The 25,518-nt window shown below is 45.2% G+C and overlaps 1 protein-coding gene across 3 annotated transcripts in view; it reads left to right on the forward strand.

The window, feature by feature from the left end:
• ALS2CL (ALS2 C-terminal like) overlaps positions 1-25,518 on the forward strand; it is a 56,013-nt gene that overhangs the window by 14,895 nt on the left and 15,600 nt on the right. For all 3 annotated transcript variants that reach the window (XM_058809400.1, XM_058809409.1, XM_058809391.1), the window contains exons 7-18: positions 1,380-1,499; positions 2,842-2,918; positions 3,468-3,534; positions 4,463-4,659; positions 8,892-8,957; positions 10,525-10,623; positions 11,620-11,778; positions 13,083-13,194; positions 14,904-14,981; positions 18,022-18,134; positions 21,595-21,768; positions 24,824-24,917. In XM_058809400.1, coding sequence (XP_058665383.1) covers positions 1,380-1,499; positions 2,842-2,918; positions 3,468-3,534; positions 4,463-4,659; positions 8,892-8,957; positions 10,525-10,623; positions 11,620-11,778; positions 13,083-13,194; positions 14,904-14,981; positions 18,022-18,134; positions 21,595-21,768; positions 24,824-24,917 — 1,356 coding nt within the window. The remainder of the gene's footprint in view (positions 1-1,379; positions 1,500-2,841; positions 2,919-3,467; positions 3,535-4,462; positions 4,660-8,891; positions 8,958-10,524; positions 10,624-11,619; positions 11,779-13,082; positions 13,195-14,903; positions 14,982-18,021; positions 18,135-21,594; positions 21,769-24,823; positions 24,918-25,518) is intronic.

The following is a 25,518-nucleotide window of genomic DNA, read 5'->3' on the forward strand; positions in this document are numbered from 1 at the left end:
TGAGAAATTTGAAGTGGACTCAGAATTTGTTAAGGATAAGGAATGAGATATGTATGGGGAATGTGGTATGGATGAGGAATTGGAAGTGGATGGGAAATTTGATAAGAATGAAGAATTTGATATGGATTGGGAATTAGAAGTGGATGGGGAATTGGATAGGGAATTTGATAAGAATGAAGAATTTGATATGGATTGGGAATTTGGTATGGGTCAGGAATTAGATATGGGTCAGGAATTTGATAAGGATGAGGAATTTGGTATGGACTGGGATTTTGAAGTGGATTCAGAATTTGTTAAGGATGAGGAATCAGATATGTGTTGGGAATTGGAAGTGGATGGGGAATTGGATAGGGAATTTGATAAGAATGAAGAATTTGATACGGATTGGGAATTTGATATGGGTCAGGAATATGGTATGGATTGGGAATTTGATAAGGATGAGGAATTGGAATTGGATGGGGAATTTGATATGGGTCAGGAATTTGATAAGGATGAGGAATTTGGTATGGATCGGGAATTTATTATGGATTGGGAATTTGAGGCTGGAATTCAACAGAGCAGAGTTGGGTGGAAGAGTTGGAGGAATTCCCTGGGGTTTCAAAGCTGAGTTTGTGTCCCAAGTGTGTCACTGTCACTGGAACCCCAAGCCAGAGGGAATTTGATGTGGATTGGGAATTTCATATGGATCATGAATTTGATATGGATCAGGAGTTTGATTTTGATTGCAAATTTGATATGGATGTGACATGGATTTGATATAGATCAAGGAATTGAGGATTGAAGTTGACAGAGCGGAGCTGGGTGGAAGAGTTGGAGAAACTCAATGGGGATTTCAAAGCCGAGTTTGTCACTGATGCTGGAACCCTGAGCCACAGGGAATTTGATATGAATTGAGAATTTGGTGTGGATCAGGAATTTGATATGGATCGGGAATTTGGTGTGGATCAGGAATTTGATGTGCATTGAGAATTTGGTGTGGATCAGGAATTTGATATGGATCGGGAATTTGGTATGGATCAGGAATTTGATATGGATCAGGAATTTGATGTGCATTGAGAATTTGGTGTGGATCAGGAATTTGATATGGATCGGGAATTTGGTAAGGATCAGGAATTTGATATGGATCGGGAATTTGGTAAGGATCAGGAATTTGATGTGCATTGAGAATTTGGTACGGATCAGGAATTTGATGTGGGTTGAGAATTTGGTATGGACTGGGGGTTTGAGGATTGAAGCTGACAGAGCAGAATTGGGTGGAAGATGAATTTGCGTCCCAAGCGTGTCACAGTCACTGGAACCCCAAGCTGCCTGATCCCTGCAGGAATTCCTGCCTGGAATTCCCTGTCCTCTCCCAATCCTGGCTTTTCCTGCTGCTCCAGGACGTGCTGTGTGTCCCTGAGAGGAGGCTCCTGGAGGACAGCAGGAACCTTCCCATCACGTCCGGCTCCGCCCGCTCCGAGCGGCTCCTGCTCTTCGACGACGTCCTGGTGCTCATCCAGGTGAGCCCGGGATCCTCCTGGGAAGGGAGCACGGATAAATGGACCCGAAATTCCAGTGGAATGGCAGAAATGTCAGGAATTTCCATAGGAATGGTGGTAAAATTCCAGTTTTTTGGTGTTGAACTCACAGCAGAGTTTGGCTGTTGGGAAAACTTCTCAGAACCATCTGCGTGTGGTTGGCTCTGGAAAATAAAGGAAATCTAGGAAGGAGTTGAGGAGATCCACAGAATATTTTTCTAGGAAGTGTGGATTGTCCACCATCACAGGCATCTTTTGAGTGGTCCACATCCTTTTCCACAGGGAATTTTGGCCCTTGGTTATTCCAAGGGATTTGGTGGATCAAGGATGACATTCCATGAACTCCCACGCATTGGAATAAACAGGATATTCCATGTTTGTGCCATGGCTGCAGATTTGGAGGTGGTTTTGGGGCTATTTTGGGAATTTCGGGGTGTGGGGATTTGTTCCCATGAGGGAATTCCAGCTTGGCTCGTGCCGTGGCTGGGATGGGAACACGAGATCAGCAAATCCATGGAATTACCTCCATGTTCAATCCATGATTTCCATTTGTGTCTCACTTGATGCTGCTGAGCTTTATGGAGGTTTGGGAATTCCAACTGAATTGGGATTGACCTGTTGGGAATTTTGATGTCCCTTCCTTTTCTGTTCTCCTAAACCTGGGAAAACACAGTGGAATTCCTTGGAAAACTCCATCCCTCCAGGCAGCAGCTCTGTGTGAACAGCTGGATGTGAGGCAGGAAAGGAGATGAGAAATTAAAATTTTCCTTTTATTCCAGTTGTTGGAGTTTGTTTTGTTTGGGTGCTGCTGATCCCAAAAGTGACTCCTTAAATTTGGGATTTCTGGGATATTTTTGGTGGACTCCACCCGGAGTCCAAATCCTAAATAAATCTGGAATGGACTGGATGGAAAGGGAGCTCAAAGATGATCCATTCCCACCCCATTCCATGGTTCCTGGTTGCTTCAGGCCTTGTCCAACCTTTCCTTGGATACTTCCAGGGATGGGCAACCACAAATCTCTGGGAATATTGGCCGGAATGATTTGGGAATGTTGCCATGTGATAGGGAAGGAACTCCTGTGGAGATCAGGGTCATGTGGGGATGTTTTAGTCCTGGATGTGGCCACGGAATTTTGGAAGAGCTTTAGGAGTGTTCAAACGAGAACTTCCCTCCTTTTCTGGTGGCTTTTCCATCTCCAAGGTCTCTCCTCCCAGTGTGAGATGGATGGATCAAAAAGTTGGGAATTTCTGCTGCCACTCCAGCTCTGCCATTCCATGGATGTTTCCAGCAATAACAGGACCATCTTTCCCCTTTTCTTTCCAGGGAAACGGCTTCCAGAGTTTTGATCTGAAGCTGGTGTGGGTGGATGAAAACTGTGGAGAGAAATCGGCTCCAGGACTGTGAGTGAGAAATTCCCACTGGGGGTTAAATAAAAGGAATAAAAATGTTCAGGTTGATGGAAAAATGATCCAAAGCTTTGTCCCGTCTCCTTTCCAAGCCATGGGATTGGGCTATGAATAATGGGATCTCACCAGCTTGGAATTTGCTGCCAGATTGAAATCCCAGAATTTTTGAGGTTGAAAAAGCCCTCTGGGATCATCAAATCCAACCTGTGTGTCCCATCCCCACCTTGTTCCCAGCCCAGAATTCCTTGGACACCTCTGGGGATGGACACTCCAGACCTCCCTGGGCAATTCCAAGGCCTGACCACGTTTTCCATGAAAAAATTCCTGCTGCTGTCCAACCTGACCTTCCCCTGGCACAACCTGAGGCTGTTCCCTCTCATCCCATTTGTTGCCAATGAATCCCAAAATTCATTAATCCAGCCCTGGAGAACTTGAGATCTCTCCAGAAGAACCACGTGGGAAAGCACCAGGATCTCCAGGAGGGGAATGGGAAGAGCTGATGGATTGGGAATTGTGTTTTCCATCCTTTTGTTTCCCTCCCAGGCACAGCCTACGCATCACAACCCCGGAAGAGACGTTCGTCCTCTCCACCAAGGACCCTCAGATGAAGGTCAGGCTTTGGGATTTTCCCATCTCTTTAGTATTTAAAGCAGGATAATCATTCTGGTGAAGGTGGGCTGGGATTTTTGGCTCCTTTTCCCCAAAAAATCCTGCATTAGATGGCCAGAGGTGGCTCAGACTTGATGGCTGGTGAGGAATGCTGGTTGGAACCCGCCGGTTTCTTGCTGCTTTTCCTGAAGGACAGGCCTATCCCACAGGCAAATCAGCTTGAAATTTGTCTTTCTTTTTTTTTTTCATATCCAAGTGGAATTTTTCCCTCTTTTTCAACATCCAAGTGGAAATTCCTCCTGTTGAAGTGAGGGGGAGAACGACCATCCTATAATGCATCGAACTCCGAATTTATTGATCGATCAGTCACTTTAAATAACAGTGTTAATTAACTTCATGCATATTCCAAAATCCAGGTTTACGATAGGCTAACAGAGAAAACTCTAACCACTCCTTTTGTTTTACAATACCGTTGATTATTTACACAAAATAAAACCAGTGTTCTCACTGTGATATGAACGTTTCCCAAAACTTCCACATCTGTTCCCAGGGTGCCATCTTTTCCCAGAGAGGATGTTACATTTGTTATGGGAAGACTGCCTGAGAACCTTATTGTTTATACAATGATGCCTGAGAGAGACTAATTGTTTATAGAAGTCAGGCTGGGAACTGCTTCACAGCTACCTGTTACTTTTCTCTCAATTGCATGGCTTCATGGCCTTTTTCTTTAAGCCATGCTTGAACTAAACTCCTGACATCCTCCCTCCCAGCTGTTGTGCCTCGCTGCAGTATCCACCTTCCAGGAGATCCCCTGTGGAAGCTGCAGAAGGGCTTTGATGGGAACCCACAAGCTCCTCGCCGCTTTCCTGCAGTTGTCTCCGGTTGATTTTCAGGGATTTGTGCTCATTCCGTGTTTTCCGTGCCCGCAGGCCGTGTGGAGGTGGAAGCTGGAGCAGGCCGTGCGCCAGGCGCTGAACGGGAAGCGGGATTTCCCTCTCTGGGGCCGCAGCGGGGAGGGCAGCGAGGCCCCGTCCCGACGCTTCTTCAGCTACGTCTTCCGCATGGAGGGACGGCTCCGCGGGGCCACCTACGAGGGGGAGTGGCTCTGGGGGAAACCCCATGGCAAGTAAGGAACCTTCTGGGCCACTTTTCCAAGGGGGAATAAGGTTGGAAGTGGTGGTTTGGCATTTCCATGAAGGCCGGGAAAGATATTCGAGGTCAACCCATGCATCTCCAGGTCACTTGACCACATCATGAAGCCTGTCCACAGTTTTCTTGGCAGGCTCCAGGGGGCCGCCTGTGAAGGAGAGTGGCTCTGGGGAAAGCCCCATGGCAAGTAAGGAACCTTTCGGGCCCCTTTTCCAAGTGGGAATAGGGCTGGAAGTGCTTGGAGTTTCCATGAAGGTTGGGAAAGATCTCCAAGGTCAACCCGAACTTCTCCAGGTCACTCATGAAGGGGCTGCTCCTTTTTGGGCAGGCTCAGGGTGGCCATCTACGAGAGTGAGTGGCTCTGGGAAGGAACCTTCTGGGCACCTTTTCCAAGTGGGAATAAGGTTGGAAGTGCTGGTTTGGAGTTGCTGTGAAGGTTGAGAAAGACCTCCAAGGTCAACCCAAACTTCTCCAGGTCACTTTTGAAGGGGCTGCTCCTTTCTGGGCAGGCAGAGTAACCACTTATGAGGGTGAGTGGCTCTGGGAAGAACCTTCTAGGCCTCTCTTCCAAGTGGGAATAAGGTTGGAAGTGCTTGGAGTTTCCATGAAGGTTGGGAAAGATCTCCAAGGTCAACCCAAACTTCTCCAGGTCACTCAAACATATCATGAAGGGGCTGCTCCTTTTCTGGGTGGGCTCCACCTATGAGGGTGAGTGGCTCTGGGAAGGAACCTTTTAGGCCTCTTTTCCAAGCGGGAATAGGGTTGGAACTGCTGGTTTGGAGTTGCTGTGAAAGTTGGGAAAGATCTCCAAGGTCAACCCAAACATCTCCAGGTCACTCATGAAGGAGCTGCTCCTTTTCTAGGCAAGCTCTGTGGGGCCACCTACGAGGGAGAGTGGCTCTGGGGGAAGCCCCATGGCAAGTAAGGAACATTTTGGGCCCCTTTTCCGAGTGGGAATAGGGCTGGAAGTGTTGGTTTGGAGTTTCCGTGAAGGTTGGGAACGATCTCCAAGCTCACTCAGCCACCTCACCAAGGGTCTGCTCCTTTTTTTGGCACTTCCAGGGTGGGGTTAAGATCAAAATTTGATTCTTATCGATGATGTGGATGTGAATCCAGGCCTGGCTCTCTTGGTCCCTGCCTCACTCATTCCCAGAGGGAATTCTGGCCTGGAGAGCAAGTTTAGCAAAGCCTGAGTCCTAAAACTTGGGATTTATTGTGGGCATCTCATCGGTGGTTCGTGGATTAAATCCTAAAGGCTGCCCCAGAAATGTGGTGTTGGTCACCCTGATACTGCATGAGCTGGTGCCTCTACTTAGGATTTAGCCTGGGCCTAAAACTGAGATCTCAGCCTGGGATATGAAAATCTCACCCTCACAATGAGGAAAATCCCCAATAAAAACATTTTGGGGAGAATTTTATTTATATTTATTTTATTTCATTCTCTGCTATCAGAATCACTCTGAACTTTATCCAAACTTGAACATCCAAACTTTTATCCCAGGAATTAAGAGAAGCTTAAATCCAAAAGGAGCTAAAATGGTAACATTGGGAAATGTTCAATAAATCCAAGTTCAAGTGAAGGAATGTCTGTAAATCAAAGATCCCAACCAAAACTTTCTGGACATAGGATAGAGAACATTGGGGTTTTTTTGGGAAGAAATCTGGAATATGACCAATCTGCTCAGCCACCAAAACACTGGGAAATTTTATTTCCCATGAGTTTTACACAGTTTGCTCTGGAAGCAAAAAGGATAGAGAGAAACTCAGTTTGAGAGAGCCTTAGAATAATGAAAGAATCCAGAATATAAATGGCTTGGAAGGGATTTGAATCCAGTTCCAGCCCCAAATCCAAAACTGAATTCTGAATATTCTGTGGAAGAGATTGTGTCCTGGAACAGCATCAAAGGAGCGTTTAGGGCAGGAGACCTTGGGGTCATCCCCACCCTCACTCCCTCAAAACCATCTCCTGGTTTTTGTCCTCTCCTGCCTCAGGGCTGGAAAACTGGGATTAATCCAAACCTCTCCTGACCCCAAGCAGTGATTTGGGTGAGGCATCCCAGGAGATTTGTGCCAGAATTCAGGGACTTCAGGTGTTAAATTCCTTGGATTTGAGTTCCCTTCCCACTGCTGGAATTCCTCTGCTGTGATTTTGTTTCTGGAAGGTTCCCGAGCAGCATCCTGGCCTTGGTGGCTGCTCAGGGATTTCCAAGGGAAGAGCACGTGGGCAGAGCTGTGGGAGTGGGAATTTGGGCTCTTTGGCAAAAACATCGGCATTCTCCAGCTCCATTCTGCCTGTCCTGGAATTCCAGAGCTCTCCAGTGGCTCTCCTGGAATTTCAGGTGACCTGGGCTGGGAGAAGGCCAGACTCCCACTCACATGCGGCCTAAACATCCTTGTGCCTGGAGCAGACCTGAAATTATGGAATATCCTGAGTGGGAAGGGCTCACAGGGATCAAGCCCTGTACAGATCCCAACAACCCCACCCTGTCCAACCTCCTGGAGCAGCCTTGGGATTGTGCCCATTCCTTGGGGAATGTTCAGTGCCCAACACCCTCTGGGGGAAGAACTTTTCCCTAAAATCCAACCTAAACCTGGCCCAGCTCCAGCTGTTCCCTCACCCCTTTGGCTGCTCCCCTTTTCTATTCAGTCCCATAAAGCCAAAGGAGATTCAATTTTAAATTAAAATTAAAATATTGAAATTTCAAACACATCCAACCGATCCTCTGGAAAACTTGGAGAAGAGCCACTCTCGTGGAGGTGTTTGAAACAACAACCTGGGTGAAAGTCAAACAACCTCCTCACGGTTTTGGTGTTGCACCATCTCCTGGCAAACCGACCCAGAGGAGGTTTGGATTTATTGTTGGGAAAGAATTCCTGGCTGGGAGGGCGGGGAGGGGCTGGGATGGAATTCCCAGAGAAGCTGTGGCTGCCCCTGGATCCATGGAAGTGCCAAGGCCAGTCTGGAGCACCTGGGGCAGTGGGAGGTGACCCTGGCATGGGGTTGGAACTGGATGTTCTTTAGGATCCCATCCAACCCCAAAAATGCCACAATTCCATGATTTTGAGTTGTTCCAGTTGGGGTTTTGAGGCAAAGCAAACGAGCTCAGCATCATCGTGGAGGGAAAATACTCCAACATTCCCTGAGGGGTTCCAAAGCCTTGGCCTCCAGCTCCAAAAAGAGATCAGAATTCCTCAAATCCCCGATATTTCCTCAGCCTAATTCCCAGTTTATTTCCAAGCTCAAGATCTATTTAAACTCAATTTGGGAAGGAACTCCCAAATGGCTGGGAGGGTGGGGAGGGGCTGGGATGGAATTCCCAGAGCAGCTGTGGCTGCCCCGGATCCCTGGCAGTGCCCAAGGCCAGGCTGGACACTTGGAGCAGCCTGGGACAGTGGGAGGTGTCCCTGCCCATGGGATGAGAAGATCTTGAGGGTCCTTCCAAGCCAAAGCATTCCAGGATTTTGTAATTCCATTGTGTCCAGCTGGGGAACGTGCAGGGATCGGATTTTCTGGGCCGAGGCCGGAATTGAAGCTCTCAGTGGGTGTGGGTGGAGTGGGATTCCGGGAGGGAGGGAAATCGCTGCGGAGCCGGGCACGGCCGGGCAGGAATTTCCCTGGCATTGCCCATTCCCGGCTCTCCTTGCTGTGGGATCAGCTCCTGGAATCACTTTCCAGCCCCACAGAGCATGGGATGAACGATCCCTTGGGAATGGTTTTCCTCTCTGCTTTCCCGGTGGCTGAGCCGCTGGAATTCCAGGCTGTGGTGTCACCGTGCCCACGGGGATGGGCCAGGCAGGAACTGCAGCTGGATTAATCCCTGTAATTAATTCAGGATCAGGTGCAAGGTCCCAAAGGCACGAGGCAGCACCTCCAGAAAATACTTTTGGGATTAGGGAATGGAATGGGTTCTTCCCACTGAGCCCAGAGCAGGAAAACATTATGGGATTAAATCCTGGTGCTGGAAACCAAGGCCTGGGGGTGCCTTTTGTGTCTCTGTGCTCCGAGGAACATTTTGGATGTTTGCCATCAAATCTGGGAATGGTTTGGGTTGGAAAGAACTTTGGGAAAGATCCAATTCCACTCCCCTGCCATGGGCACCTTCCAAGCTCCATCTAAGCCCGTGTAAATGTTTAGGCTGGGCTTTGGCAGGTGCTGTTCCATGTGGGAATGTTGTGGTGTCCCTTGTGAGAGAATTCCTTGGCTTCCAGGGGGACGCTGAAGTGGCGCGATGGACGCAACCACGTTGGCGATTTCCAGGAGGGCCTGGAGCACGGGTAAGCCTTGGAAAACAGGACATTCCCTGCTTTGAAATTAAACTGGAATGGTTCCTGCCAGAGGGTGGAACCTGGAGAGAAGGACTGACACTGACTGACCCCAGAGGTTGAAATGTGATCCCAGATCCCAAAATCCGTGGGAATTTATTCCTAGGAAGTGTCTTAAAGTTATTTTTAGATCTCTTTAAAACCTCACTTAAATGAGTTTTTTCTTCAAGATTTAAGAAGCCAATCCATGAAATTCCAGTATAATTTATCTCAATTTTATTGGAAATAGGACCTCAGGATTCCTCATTTTTCCAAAGGTGGGGGAAAATCCCAAACACTTTTGTTGGAAATCCCAGAACATTTAACTCAGCCCCTAAAATGGGAAAGGGGGAAAGAGGGGAAAACAGAACTGAAAGAAACTCTGGAGAAGGAACAGTGAGGATCTGGGAGTGCAGCTCCCAAAGGGATGAGTTTTCCTATGGGAAAAGTCCAGTGGCACCTGGGAAAAGTGTCTCAGGTAGAGCTGATCCAAGCACATAAACATTGGGAATTTGGACAATCCCTGGTTTTTAACTTCATCTGCTACAATGGAGTTGCTGTTTTTAATACAGACATTCCCATCCAGTTGGAATCTGATCCCAGATCCACAAATCCATGGGAATTTATTCGTAGGAAGAGTCTTAAAGTTATTTTTAGTTCCTTTTATAAACCTCACTTAAATGAGGAGTTTTACAGAAAAAAACCCAATCCCATGAAATTCAAATTGATTTTTAAACTTCAGCCACTATAACGGAGTCACTATTTTCTGTGCTGACCTTCTCCATGCAGACATTTCCATCCAGTTGGACTCTGATCCCACATCCCCAAATCCATGGGAATTTATTCCTAGGAAGAGTCTTCAAGTTATTTTTAGATCCTTTTATCAACCTCATGTCAGGAGTTTTTACAGAGAAAAAAATCCCATGAAATTGCAGTTGGTTTTTAAACTTCATCCACTGCAACGGAGTCGCTGCTTTCTGTGCTGAGCTTTTCCATGCAGACATTTCCATCCAGTGGAATCTGATCCCACATCCCCAAATCCATGGGAATTTATTCATAGGAAGAGTCTTAAAGTTATTTTTAGATCCTTTTATAAACCTCACTTAAATGAGGAGTTTTACAGAAAAAAACCCCAATCCCATGAAATTCCAGTTGGTTTTAAAACTTCATCTACTGCAATGGAGTCACTGCTTTCTGTGCTGAGCTTTTCCATGCAGACATTTCCATCCAGTTGGACTCTGATCCCACATCCCCAAATCCATGGGAATTTATTCACAGAAAGCATCTTAAGGTTGCTGTTAGATCTCTTTAAGACCTCATTTAAATGAGAAGTTTTTTACAGAACAAAAATCAACCCCATGGAGTTCAAAATGGTTTTTGAAGTTCATCCACTACAATGGAGTCATCCTTTTCCATGTTGACCTTTTTGATGCTGACTTTTTTTCCATCCCAACCTTTTCCATGCTGATTTTTCCATGCTGACCTTTTCCATGCTGACATTTTTTTTCCCATGCTGACCTTTTCCATGTGCCCCCATCAGATTTGGGATCTGCCTGGTCCCGCGGCGCTCCGAGGATCGCTACGACTGCTACAAGTGCCACTGGTACCAGGGCAAGATGAGGGGCTATGGAATCTGTGAGTAAGTAAAATCCAGGATGGGTTCCAGGGAAAAGGGGGTTCCAGGGATTTAAAGTGGGAAATGCTCCCTGAAATCTTTCGAGCCTGGTCTGGAAATGCTTTGTGGGCATTTAGAATTCCAGAATTGTTTGGGAGCTTGAGGATGATGCCGTTCCATGGGCAGGGACACCTCCCACTGTCCCAGGGTGCTCCAGCCTGGCCTTTGACATTCCAGGGATCCAGGGGCAGCCACAGCTGCTCTGGGAATCCCATCCCAGCCAGGAATTCCCAATTCCCAATCTCCCATCCATCCCTGCCCTCTGGCACTGGGAGCCATTCCCAGTGTCCTGTCCCTCCATCCTTGTCCCCAGTCCCTCTCCAGCTCTCCTGGAGCCCCTTCAGGCCCTGCAAGGAGCTCTGAGCTCTCCCTGGAATTTTCTCCTCTGAGGTGACCCCAAATGCTTTGGCCCCTGCTAACACGGGGCTGTGCCTGGTTCCTGCTCATCCCTATCCCTGATTTCTCCATGCCAAGTGGGACAGACCCAACATTCCAGCTGGGATAGGCCTATGGCATAGGCCTGTCCTCCAACCTGGATGTTCTGCTTCTTTGTTCGAATTGGAGCTGCTCTTCCCAGAGGGACCTGTCCAGGGAAGGGCTGGTGGCCACCACAAAGAGCTGGATCCAAGCTTGGCCTCCTTCCTATGGATCCAATTTTCCAGCCTGGATTCACCAGAGCTTCCTGTGCCCAGGCTGGTGAGAGGTCAGTTCTTGAATGGCCTCTCCCAGGACAACTCCAAGCCCATGTGTTGAGTCCTTGGATAATTTGGGAAGCTCTGGAATGTCCGGTTTGGGTGATGCACATTCCCAACAGCAAACAGGGATCCAATTCAATGCCGTGGGGAAAATCCTTGGAATATTTTGAGATGGATGAGCCTGATCTCCTCACTTGCCTGGTTTTCTACTCCAGGAGTAGCTGTCAAATATTCCCAGGCTGGAATTGCACCCCTCTTCCTGCAGGTACGGGAATGACCTGGTCTACAAGGGCTACTTCAAGGACAACGTGCGCCAGGGCTTCGGGATCCTGGAGAACTTCTCGGCTGAGCATCCCTTCAGATACACGGGACAGTGGGAAAACGACAAAAAGAACGGATATGGAGTCTGGGAGGACAAGCAGAGGTAAAGTGGGATGGATCTGAGGTGCAGGAATGTTGAGTTTGCAGGAAACCCCCACAAGGGAAGGGATGAGAGTCTTGACTCCATGTTTCAGAAGGCTGATTGATTATTTTATGATATATATTATATTAAAAGAAAATTATGTATTAAAACTACAGTAAAAGAATAGAAGAAATAGAAAGGAATGAAAATAAAATCTTGTGACTGACCAGAGAGTCTGAGCCAGCTGACTGTGATTGGCCATTAATTAGAAACAACCACATGAGACCAATCCCAGATGCACCTGTTGCATTCCACAGCAGCAGATAATCATTGTTTACATTTTGTTCCTGAGGCCTCTCAGCTTCTCAGGAGAAAAATCTTAGCAAAACAATTTTTCATACAATATGTCCGTGACACAGGGGTGTGGTTATTAATTGTTGTGGTGTTGTTGTGGGTCCTCAGGACAAGGGAAGAGATGAGAATCTTGACTCCATGTTTCAGAAGGCTGATATGACATTACGTGACATTACGTGACATTATGTGACATTACATTGATATGATATATAATATGATAATATAATATTATATATTATTTTATATATAATATATATTATATTATGTATAATATAATATATAGCATATATAGCATATATTGCATATATTATATATGTATAATATATAATACGTATAATATGGTAATCCCATATGATAATATACTATTATCATATTATATTATCATATCATATCATATTATATTATATAATAATGTAATATTATCATAATATATTATATTATATTATATTATATTATATTATATTATATTATATTATATTATATTGATATATTAAAACTACACAAAAAGAATAGAAGAAAGGATAGCAAGGAATAGAAAGGAATGAAAATAAAATCTTGTGGCTGCTCACAGACTCGACACAGGTGGCTGCCATTGGTCACCAAGTAAAAACAATTTCACACGCTGGGTGAACAATTCTCCAAATCACATTCCAAAGCAGCAAAACGTGGAGAAGCTGAAACTTCCCAGCTTCTCAGGAGAAAAAAGATCCTGGCAAAAGGATTTTTCATGAAATATGTCCAGGACATGGGACAGCTTTGGGTTTGGTGGGATAAATCCTGGAGATGTGGGATGGATGGTTGGGGATGTAAGGCTTGAATTCCTTGGAAAACACTCCCAGAGCTCAGTTTGTGTGGGACTGCCAGCCTGGGGCGTTGTGTCAGGAAAAACCACCCTGAGCAGGACAAATCCGACGGATTGAGAGCTGGGAAAAGTGGGAACATCCATCACTTGGGGTCTCCTTGCATTCCAGAGCGGAGAGGTACATCGGGATGTGGTTGGATGACCACAGACACGGAGAAGGCATCGTGGTGACCCAGTCGGGGCTCTGCTACCAGAGGACGTTCCATGCGGATAAAATGGTGGTGAGTCCAAGATTTCCGTGGAATCTGGGAATCCCTGAGATGGGGAATCCATCACTGAGGGCAAGATCGAAGTTTCATTCCCAAATTCATCCTGGAGGACAAAGAGGGTTTGGAGATCAGGGAAAGGTTCTGCCCGCAGAAGGTGCTCGGGATGGACACTCCCAAGGGAATGGGCACATTCCAAAGGCTGCCAGAGCTCCAGGAATGTTTGGAAAACTCTCCAGGAAAGGATGGGATTGTTGGGATCTCTGTGCAAGGCCAGGGGTTGGGTTTGGATCCTTGTGGGCCCTTCAGGATATTCCATGATTTTCCCACAATCATGGTTTGGAAGAACAAGGTTTTGTTTTTTCTCCCCTTTCAGAGGGATTGATGGGATTTTGGGAAGGAATTCCTGGGTTGGAGGGGTTGGGATGGAATTCCCAGAGATTTGTGGCAGCCCCTGGAATGTCCAAGGCCAGGTTGGAGCACCCTGGGACCGTGGGAGATCCCTGCCCATGGATCCTGAAGGTCCCTTCCAGCCCAAACCATTCCAAGAATTCCAGAGCATTCCATCTTCCCTGGAAATCATGAGATCCTTATTTTTCCAGTGGGAATTCACTCATCCAGTTCATGGAATGTTGGGAATTTGGTGGGGAAAGCAAAGGGAATGGGCATTGGAATAAAAACATCCTTCAAAAAACCCCAACCCTAAAAAATCCATCCTTAAAAAAAAACCAACAACAACCCCATTCCCACTTCCTGAATTAGGGAAAAATGGTTTTTATTGGGTTTTATACGACATTTTTGGTTGAAGTTTAGGGTTTTTTTTTCTTTTTGGGTTTTTTTTTTGGGTTTTATTGGACAATTTTGATGGAGATCTTGGGATTTTTTTTTTTCACTTTTTTTTTGGGTTCTTTATTGGGTTTTATGAGACTTTTTTGGTTGCGGTTTTGTGATTTTTTTTTTTCTTTTTGGTTTTTTTTTATTGGGTTTTATGGGGCAATTTTGATGGAGTTTTTGGGGTTTTGTTCCTCTTTTTTGGGGTTTTTATTGGGTTTTATGAGACATTTTTAGTTGTGGTTTTGGGATCTTTTAATTTTTTTTTCTTTTTGGTGGTTTTTTATTGGGTTTTATGGGACATTTTTGGTTGAGTTTTTTGGGGCATTTCATTCCAGAGGAAAATATTCCAGTTGGGCTTAAACCATGGAATAAATCCCAGTGGGCAGAAAATTCCTTATGGACAGGAATTATTCCCTGGAATAGTTTCCCATGGAATGGGCACATTCCCAACGCTGCCAGAGCTCTGGGATTTTCTGGGAATTCTTGGGATGTCTCCTCTGCCAAGAGTTGGATTTTGATCCTTTTGGATCCCTTTCCCAGAGGGAATTTCACAGAGTTGCTGTTTTCTTGGAATCATTTCCCAAAGAATTCCTTAAAATACCCCAGGATTGAGAGCACCACGAGTTTGACTTTGTGACAATCCTTGGTGGCTTTTCCTGGTGTTTTGTTCCTTTTCCATGGAAAATCCATGAAATCATTTTATTGTGTCCAAGTTTCCTGACCTCCTTCTCCGTGGGTTTTCTTGGAGCTTCTCCCAGACATTGAAAGCTGATGTTTGGCTTTAAAAAAAATAAATCTTGGAATCTGCATCCCATAAATTTTTTATGGCATGAATTGGGCCAGATGGGAAGTTCATTCCACAAATTCCCAATTTTTCCTTTCATCCCAAGGGTTCAGGAATTCTCCTCCTGGAAGACGACTCCGTCTACGAAGGGAACTTCACGGATGATCTGACGTTCGTTGGAAAGGTTGGAATTTCCTCCCTCTTCTTCTGGAATTTTCCATGGATTCATCTCCCAACTTTATTCCTTCCTGCTCTGCTTCCTCAGCTCCCTCTAAAACCCCATTTTCCAGATTTCTGGAATATGTAGCACAGAAGGAAAGCTCCAGCTGGAGATTTTGGGAATTTCAAGAATAATTTGGGATTTTCATGTTTTATTTACTTCATGTTGGTTGGGTCGGGTTTTTGGTTAGAGTTTTTGGAGTTTATTTTTTTGGGTTTTTCTTGGGTTTTTCGGGACATTTCTGGTTGAGGTTTTGGGATATTTTTTACTCTTTTTTGAGCTTTTTTATTTGGTTTATGGGACATTTTTAGTTGAGTTTTCTGGGTTTTTTGTTGGGTTTTTGGAACATTTTTGGTTGAGTTTATGGGGTTTTTTGGAGGAGTTTTATGGGACATTTTTGGTTGAGTTTTTGAGGTTTTTATGAGGTCTTATGGGACATTTTTGGTTAAGCTTTTGGGATTTTTCCTCTGTTTTTGGGGTTTTTAAATTGGGTTTTAAAAGGACATTTTTGATTGAGCTATTGGGGTTTGTTGGTTGGGTTTTCATTGGGTTTTATGGGATATTTTTGGTTGAGTTTTTTTTTTTTTTTTTTTTTAAATTGGGTTTTATTAGGGTTTTATGAGACATGTTTGATTGAGATTTAGGGATTTTCTTATTTTCTTTTTTTTTTTTTTGTTGGGTTTTATGGGATATTTTTGCTTGAATTTTTATGGTTTTATTGGGTTTTATGTGACATTCTTGATTGATTTACTGGAGTTTTTTTGATTGAGATTTTGTTGAGTTTAAAGCGACATTTTTGGTTGAGTTTTTGGGATTTCTTTTCTTTTTTTGGGGTTTTAGTTGGGTTTTATGAGATACTTTTGCTTGAATTTTTATGGTTTTATTGGGTTTTATGGGACATTCTTGATTGAGTTACTGGATTTTTTTTTGACTGAGATTTTGTTGAGTTTAAAGTGACATTTTTGGTTGAGGTTTTGGGATTTTTTTTTGTTTTTTAGTTGAGTTTTATGAGATATTTTTGCTTGATTTTTTTTATGGTTTTATTGGGTTTTATGGGACATTCTTGATTGAGTTACTGGATCTTTTTTTGACTGAGATTTTGTTGAGTTTAAAGTGACATTTTTGGTTGAGGTTTTGGGATTTTTTTTTTTTTGTTTTTTAGTTGGGTTTTATGAGATATTTTTGCTTGAATTGTTATGGTTTTATTGGGTTTTATGGGACATTTTTAATTGAGTTTTTTGGGGTTTTTTTCATATTTTTGAGTGTTTTTATCAGGTTTTTTTAAAATTTTTAGCTGTGCTTAGTGACTCTACCCAAGATCCTTTTTTATTTTTAAAAAAAGCACATTCCAGGCGTTGGGGCCACAGGAAATGCTGCAGAACCCGGAGCTGCCCAGACTGAGGCAGCGGAAATTTGGAATTTCCCAATCCGGGCCCTGCCCTGACCCGTCCCGGCTTCTGTGGTTGGATTCCAACAGAAATTCCTGTCCAAAGCGTTGAGAAAACCCCCAGGGCAGGGAAAACGAGTTTTGAAAAAAATCTGGGATCAGCCTGGCAGGAATTCTGGGGGAAGGCACAATTAATGCTCGTTAATTAATGCTAATGAGCTTTGGCAGCTGAGGAAGAATTTGTCATCATCTTCCTCCTCCAAGGGCGTTCCATGCTGAGAAAATGGTGGGGAATCCAAGAATTCCTTGGGATCTGGGAATCCCCGGGATGGGGAAAATCTGGGAATCCCTGGGAATCCCTGGGGTGGATTTTGAGGGATTGATTCCAGCGCTGGGAAAATTTCCCTCCAAAATTCCTGCTTGGATTTGGTGGCAAATCCAGAGAAATCCGGGATTTGGGCGCAGCTGGAATTCCAAGGCAGATTTGGGACATTGTGTTGGATTTCATTTGTGGGATTTGAATAATTAATGGAGAATTGACTAATGGAGAGTGGAAGAATAATTGAGAATTTAATTATAAATAGAGAATTTAAAAGTAAAGAATTTAAAATTATAGAATTGATAATAAATAGAGAATTTAATAATACCGAATTTATATAATAAATGAAGAATTTAATAATAAAGAATGTAATAGTAAATAGAGAATTTAATTATAAAGAATTCAATAATAAAGGATTTAAAATGAAAGAATTTTATAACAAATAGAGAATTTCTGTAATAAATAGAGAATTTATATAATACATAGAATTTAATAATAGAGAATTTGGTAATAAAGTGTTTAATAATAAATTGTATTTTGAATTATTATATTAAATTAATAATTGGCAATTTAATAACAGAGAGTTTAATAATAAAAAGGGAATTTAATAATAGAATATTTATGTAATTAATAGAAAGTTCAATAACAGACAATCTAATAATTAGAGAATTCAGTAAGAAATAGAGAATTTAATGACAAACTAAAATTTAAACAAAATGAAAATAATGTAATACTAATAGAGAATTGGATCGAGAATTTGAAATAAAGAATTTATTTTATAATTAGTAATTTAAATTTAATTCCTAATATTGGATTTTTCTGCAGGGAAAGCTCTCCAGAATTTAATAATAAATAGAGAATTCAATAATAAAAAGGGAATGTAATGATAGAGAATTTAGTAATAAATGGGAATTTAATAATAAAAAAATAATTTAATGATAGAATATTTAATAGCAAATAGAGAATTTAACAACAACGAATCAAGAATTTAATAAAGAATTGATGTAGAGAAATTGAAGTAAGTAATTTTTTAAAATTAAAAATTATTCAAATTTATAGTTTTTAATTTAATTTATAATTCCAGATTTTTCTGCAGAGAAGGCTCTCTGGAATTTAATGATAAAAAGGGAATTTCATAATAAATAGAGAATTCAATAATAAAAAGGGGATTTAATAATGGAGAACTCAATAATAAAAGGGAATTTAATAATAATTGAGAAATAAAAATAAATAATGTCATTTTTGATTAAAACCGCATGGAACGTACAATTTGAATTAAATGATGACTCTTCCTTTAGGGGAAGCTGTCCTTTGCCAACGGCTCCGTGCTGCGGGGGACGTTCAGCGCGCGGGGCGGGCTCAGCGCCCGGGGCGAGCTCAGCGCGGCCCCCGAGCCCCAGAGACAGCCGGAGTGAGAGCGGGGACAGCGCGGAACCATGGGGGACAGCGGGGAACAGCGGGGAACAATGGGAACAATGGGAACAACGGGGAACAGCGGGGAACAGCGGGGAATGATGGGGAACAACGGGGAACAGCGGGGAACAGCGGGGAACAATGGGAACAATGGGAACAATGGGAACAATGGGAACAGCGGGAACAGCGGGGAACAATGGGAACAATGGGAACAGCGGGGAACAATGGGAACAATGGGAACAATGGGAACAACGGGGAACAATGGGAACAATGGGAACAATGGGAACAGCGGGGAACAATGGGAACAATGGGAACAACGGGGAACAATGGGAACAATGGGAACAATGGGAACAGCGGGGAACAGCGGGGAACAATGGGAACAATGGGAACAACGGGGAACAACGGGGAACAGCGGGGAATGATGGGGAACAACGGGGAACAGCGGGGAACAGCGGGGAACAATGGGAACAATGGGAACAATGGGAACAACGGGGAACAATGGGAACAATGGGAACAATGGGAACAGCGGGGAACAATGGGAACAATGGGAACAACGGGGAACAGCGGGGAATGATGGGGAACAGCGGGGAACAGCGGGGAACAGCGGGGAACAATGGGAACAACGGGGAACAGAGGGGAACAGAGGGGAACAGCGGGGAACAACGGGGAACGATGGGGCACAGCACGGAACGATGGGGGACAGCGGGGAGAGCGCGGAACGATGGGGAACGGCGGGGACAGCGGGGAACAACGGGGAACAGAGGGGAACAATGGGGAACAGCAGGGAACAATGGGGAACAGCGGGGAACAGCGGGGAACAATGGGAACAACGGGGAACAATGGGAACAACGGGGAACAATGGGAACAACGGGGAACAGAGGGGAACAGCGCGGAACAATGGGAACAGCGGGGAACAGCGGGGAGAGCGCGGAACGATGGGGAACAGCGGGGAACAGCGGGGAACAGCGGGGAACAATGGGAACAATGGGAACAACGGGGAACAGCGGGGAATGATGGGGAACAGCGGGGGACAGCGGGGAACAGCGGGGAACAATGGGAACAATGGGAACAACGGGGAACAATGGGAACAATGGGAACAACGGGGAACAGAGGGGAACAGCGGGGAATGATGGGGAACAGCGGGGAACAGCGGGGAACAACGGGGAACGACGGGGAATGATGGGGAACAGCGGGGAGAGCGTGGAATGATGGGGAACAGTGGGGAACAGCGGGGAACAATGGGAACAACGGGGAACAGCGGGGAATGATGGGGAACAGTGGGGAACAATGGGAACAACGGGGAACAGCGGGGAATGATGGGGAACAGTGGGGAACAGCGGGGAACAATGGGAACAATGGGAACAACGGGGAACAGCGGGGAGAGCGCGGAACGATGGGGAACAACGGGGAACAGCGGGGAACAGCGGGGAATGATGGGGAACAACGGGGAACAGCGGGGAACAATGGGAACAATGGGAACAACGGGGAACAACGGGGAACAGCGGGGAACAGCGGGGAACAATGGGAACAACGGGGAACAGCGGGGAACAGCGGGGAACAATGGGAACAACGGGGAACAGAGGGGAACAGAGGGGAACAGCGGGGAACAATGGGAACAGCGGGGAGAGCGCGGAACGATGGGGAACAGCGGGGAACAGCGGGGAACAGCGGGGCCCTGGGGAACAGCGGGGAACAGAGGGGAACAGCGGAGAACAGCGGGGAACAATGGGGAACAGCGGGGAACAACGGGGAACAATGGGGAACAGCGGGGAACAACGGGGAACAGCGGGGAACAATGGGGAGCAATGGGAACAGCGGGGAACAGCGGGGAACAATGGGGAGCAGCGGGGTCTTGGGGAACAACGGGGAACAGCGGGGAGCGACGGGGAACAGCGGGGAACAACGGGGAACAATGGGAACAGCGGGGTCCTGGGGAACAATGGGGAACAACGGGGAACAATGGGGAACAACGGGATCCTGAGGAATAATGGGGAATAACGGGGTCCTGGGGAACAACGGGGTGCTTGGGGTCCTGGGGAACAACGGGGTGCTTGGGGTCATGGGGAACAACGGGGTGCTTGGGGTCATGGGGAACGGGGTCCTGGGGAAGGATGGGGTCCTGGGGAATGGGGTCCTGGGCAATGGGATCCTTGGGGTCTTCAGGAATTGGATCCTGGGGGACAGGGTCCTGGGGAACAACGGGGTCATGGGGAACAGGGTCCTCGGGATCCTGGGGGATGGGGTCCTCGGGGTCCTCAGGAAGGGGATCTTTGGAATCCACGGGAAAGGGGTCCTGGGGAACGGGGTCTTTGGGATCCTTGGGAAGGGGACCCTCGGAATGGGATTCTTGGGATCCTGGGGAAGGGGGTCCTCAGGAATGGGGCCCTGGGAACAGGATCCTCGGGAAGAGATCCTTGGAACGGGATCCTCAGAATGGGGTCCTGGGGAAATGGGGTGCTCGGGAGGGGGATCCTCAGGATCCTTGGGAACGGGGTCCTCGGGAACAGGGTCCTTGGAGTGGGATCGTGAGGAATGGGCTCCTCAGGAATGGGATCCTTGGGAACGAGGTCCTTGGGAACAGGATCCTCAGGATGGGATTCTGGGGAATGGGGTCCTGGGGAATGGGGTCCTCAGGATGGGATCCTCAGGATGGGATCCTGGGGAATGGGGTCCTCGGGATGGGATCCTGGGGAATGGGACCCAAATTCCAGTTCCCCTCCCAAATCCCAGTTCAGTTCCATCTTTTTTCCCCCCTAAAACATTCCCAGTCCCTCAGAGCATCCGTGGGACAGAAATTCCTTTTCCCTGAGCTATCCAGGCAGGAACAACTCCTGGGAGCAGTTCCTCAACTCTTTTCCAGCTTTTCTGCAGGAATTCCAGGGAGATAAAGAATTTTAATTAGGAATATTTAGGAATATCCAGCAGTGCATGAAGCAGGAATTCAAAAATTCCAGATTATTTCTGTCCCACTGGAATTTTTTTTTTTTCCTCAAAGGATTTTTATTGTCAGGACAAGAGACTTGAAGGGTTTTTATGGAATTCCTATTTATGGAATCCATTTAGGATTATCTGGGAATGGTTTTGGTGGGAATGGAGTTTAAAGATGATCCCATTCCATGGATTCTCCCACTCTCCCAGGTGGATCCAAGTTGAGCTTGGACATTTCCAGGGATCCAGGGGCAGCCACGGATTCTTTGGGAATTCCATCCCAGCCAGGAATTCCTTCCCAAAATCCCATCTAAATCCAAATTTTTCCCATGGGAAGCCATTCCCTGTGTCCTGTCCCTCCATCCCTTATCCCAGTCCCTCTCCAGCTCTCCTGGAATTTTCCCTTCTCCAGGAAAACATTCCCAGGCTCTCCCAGCCCTGTATTTCCATCAAATCCCAGATATTTTAAGGGGAAATCCACAAGAATTTGGGAAAACCATGGAAAATCCCAACCCTGTGTTGTTTTCCAGCCAGCTGGGCCTCAAGGAGTTCCCAGTGGAGAAGAGATGGACGGGAATCTTCGAGCAGTTCCTGGAATTCCTCCATTCTGGCTGCAAGGAGGAAATGGAGGAATCTTTCACGGGATTCCACATCCAAACCAGCAAGGAGCTGAGGAAATCCCAGGAATATCTGTTCTGCCAGAGGTACTGAGGGAATCCCGGGAATTCCTGAGGAAATCCTGGGAATATTCTGTTCTTCCAATAAGGAAATCCCAGGAATTCCTTTCTGTTTTGACAAAGGTACTGAGGAAATCCCGGGAATTCCCAAGGAAGTCCTGGGAATATTTGTTATGCCAATGAGGGAATCCTGAGAATCCCAGAGGAAATCCAGGGAATTCCTGTTCTGCCAGAGCTACTGAGGGAATACCAGGAATTCCTGAGGAAATCAGGAATATCTGTTTTGCTAAAGAGAGAATCCCGGGAATTTGTGAGGAAATCCTGGGAATATCTGTTCTGCCAATGAGGGAATCCCAGGAATCCCTGAGGAAATTCAGGGAGTTCCTCTTCTGCCAAAGGTACGAAGGGAATTCCAGGAATTCCTGTTCTGCCAAAGAGAGAATCCAGGGAATTCCTGAGGAAATCGGGAATATCTGTTCTGCCGATGAGGGAATCCCAGGAATCCCTGAGGAAATCCCAAGAATTCTTGTCCTGTCAATGAGGGAATCCCAGGAATTCCTGTTCCGCCAAAGAGGAAATCCTGGGAATTCCTGTTCTGCCGAAGAGAGAATCCCAGGAATTCCTGACGGAATCCTGGAAATTTCTGTTCTTCCAATGAAGAAATCCCAGGAATACCTGTCCTGCCAAAGGTACTGAGGGAATCCTGGGAATTCCTGAAGAAATCATGGGAATATCTGTTCTGCAAAAGAGAGAACACCGGGAATTCCTCTTCTGACAATGAGGGAATCCCAGGAATTCCTGTTCTGCCAAAGGAACAGGATTTTTACTGAGGGAATTCTGGGAATTCCTGTTCTGCTGAAGAAGAAATCCCGGGAATTCCTGTTGTGCCAAAGGTACTGAGGGAGTCCTGGGAATTCCTGATCTGCCAATGAAGGAATCCCAGGAATTCCTGAGGAAACCCCAGGAATTCCTGTTCTGCCAAAGAAAGAATCCCAGGAATTTCTGTTCTTCCAGTGAGGAAATCCCAGGAGTCCCTGAGGAAATCCTGGGAATTTCTGTTCTGACTATGAGGGAATCCCAGGAAGTCCTTTTCTCCCAAAGGAACAGGAACTTTTACTGAGGGAATTCCGGGAATTCCTGTTCTGCTGAGGAAGAAATCCCAGGAATTCCTGGTCTGCCAAAGGTGCTGAGAGAATCCCAGGAATTCCTGAAGAAATCCTGGGAATATCTGTTCTGCCAATGAGGGAATCCCGGGAATCCCTGAGGAAATCCAGGGAATTCCTGTTCTGCCAAAGAGAGAATCCTGGGAATTCCTGAGGAAATAAATCCTGGGAATATTCTGTTCTTCCAATGAGGAAATCCCAGGAATCCCTGAGGAAATCCAGGGAATTCCTGTTCTGCCAAAGAGAGAATCCAGGGAATTCCTGAGGAAATCGGGAATATCTGTGTTGCCAATGAGGGAATCCTGGGAATCCCTGAGGAAATCCAGGGAATATTTGTTCTGCCAATGAGGGAATCACAGGAATCACTGAGGAAATCCAGAGAATTCCTGTTCTGCCAAAGAGAGAATCCAGGGAATTCCTGAGGAAATCGGGAATATTCTGGTCTTCCAGTGAGGGAATCCTGGGAATCCCTGAGGAAACCCTGGGAATTCCTGTTCTGCCAAAGGTCCTGAGGAAATCCCAGGAACCCCTGAGGAAATCCCAAGAATTCTTGTCCTGTCAATGAGGGAATCCCAGGAATTCCTGTTCCGCCAAAGAGGAAAATCCAGGGAATTCCTGTTTTGCTGAAGAGAGAATCCCGGGAATTCCTGAGGAAATCCTGGGAATTTCTGTTCTTCCAATGAGGAAATCCCAGGAATTCCTGTTCTCCCAAAGGAACAGGAATTTTACTGAGGGAATTCTGGGAATTCCTGTTCTGCTGAAGAAGAAATCCCAGGAATTCCTCTTGTGCCAAAGGTACTGAGGGAATCCCGGGAATTCCCAAGGAAATCCTGGGAATATTTGTTATGCCACTGAGGGGATCCTGGGAATCACTGAGGAAATCCAGGGAATTCATATTCTGCCAAAGTGAGAATCCAGGGAGTTCCTGAGGAAATCCTGGGAATATTCTGTTCTGCTAAAGAGAGAGTCCCGGGAATTCCTGTTCTGCCAATGAGGGGATCCTGGGAATCCCTGAGGAAATCCCAGGAATATCTGTTTTGCCAAAGAGAGAATCCCGGGAATTTGTGAGGAAATCCTGGGAATATTCCGTTCTTCCAATGAGGAAATTCAGGGAATTCCCGTTTTGCCAGAGGTACTGAGGGAATCTTGGGAATTCCTGAGGAAATCCTGGGAATTCCTGAGGAAATGGGGAATATCTGTTCTGCCAATGTCGGAATCCCAGGAATTCCTGTTCTCCCAAAGGAACGGGAATTTTACTGAGGGAATTCTGGGAATTCCTGTCCTGCCAATGAGGGAATCCCAGGAATTCCTTTTCCCCCAAAGAGAAAATCCTGGGAATTCCTGTTCTGCCAAAAGAACTTTTACTGAGGGAATTCCGGGAATTCCTGTTCTGCTGAGGAAGAAATCCCAGGAATTCCTGGTCTGCCAATGAGGGAATCCCAGGAATTCCTTTTCTGCCAGAGAGAGAATCCCAGAGAAAGAATCCCAGGAATTTCTGTTCTTCCAGTGAGGAAATCCCAGGAGTCCCTGAGGAATTCCTGGGAATTTCTGTTCTGACTATGAGGGAATCCCAGGAATTCCTTTTCCCCCAAAGAGAAAATCCTGGGAATTCCTGTTCTGCCAGGGAACTTTTACTGAGGAAATCCTGGGAATTCCTGCTCTGTCCAAGAGGAAATCCCAGGAATTCCTGTTGGGAATGCAGACCCTCATTCCCACCCAGGAGTGTTGCGCAATTCCAAGAATTTTCCAGTTGTTCCCGCTCAGGAAAAAGGAGCAGGAATTTCCCACCTCAGCTGGAATTTTTGCTGCTGAGATTAATCCACATCCGTGAAAAATGAATTTCTTGAAATTTTTTTAGCGCCCCTTTGGAATTTGCCAGTTGGGATTTATCCATTCACTCCTCAATTCCCATTTTCCAGAGGTTCTGAGGAGTTTTCTTGGAAAATTGAGGAGATCCTGGAAGACCTCACCGAGCACCAGGAGCCAGAGTCACTCCAGAGTTATTTGGAGAAGGTGAGGATTGAAATTATTTAATAAAACTATCAAAAATTAATAAAAATTTCATTATTAAAATGATCAAAACCCAGGATTTGATGATAAATAATTGAATAACAGAGGATTTATTGAAGAAATAATTTCATAGTAGAGAATTTATTAATAGAGAATTAAATAATAAAGGATTTATATTATAAGAGAAATATTATAAAAATATAAATATAAATCTATATTATAAATATATTATAAAATTCAATATATTATAAATGAGGAATTTATTTGTAACAAAGGAATTTATATTAAAAAAAGGAAATTTAGTAATGGGGAATTTAATAAGAAATGTGTATGATAAACAGGGAATTTAATAATGGATAATTTAATAATAAACAGAGAATTTATTAATAAATAGAGAATTTAAAAATAAAGCATTTAATAATAAATAGAGAGTTTAGTAACTAATAGATGATTTAATGATGGAGCTTTAATAAATAGGGAATTTAATAATAGAGAATTTAGTATAATGAATAATTTAATAATAGAGAATTTATAGGGAATTTAATAATAAATAGAAAATTTAATAGTAGAAAATTTATATAATATAGAATTGAATCATAAATTG

Source organism: Ammospiza caudacuta, chromosome 1 (assembly GCF_027887145.1).
Source record: "Ammospiza caudacuta isolate bAmmCau1 chromosome 1, bAmmCau1.pri, whole genome shotgun sequence".
NCBI lineage: Eukaryota > Metazoa > Chordata > Aves > Passeriformes > Passerellidae > Ammospiza > Ammospiza caudacuta.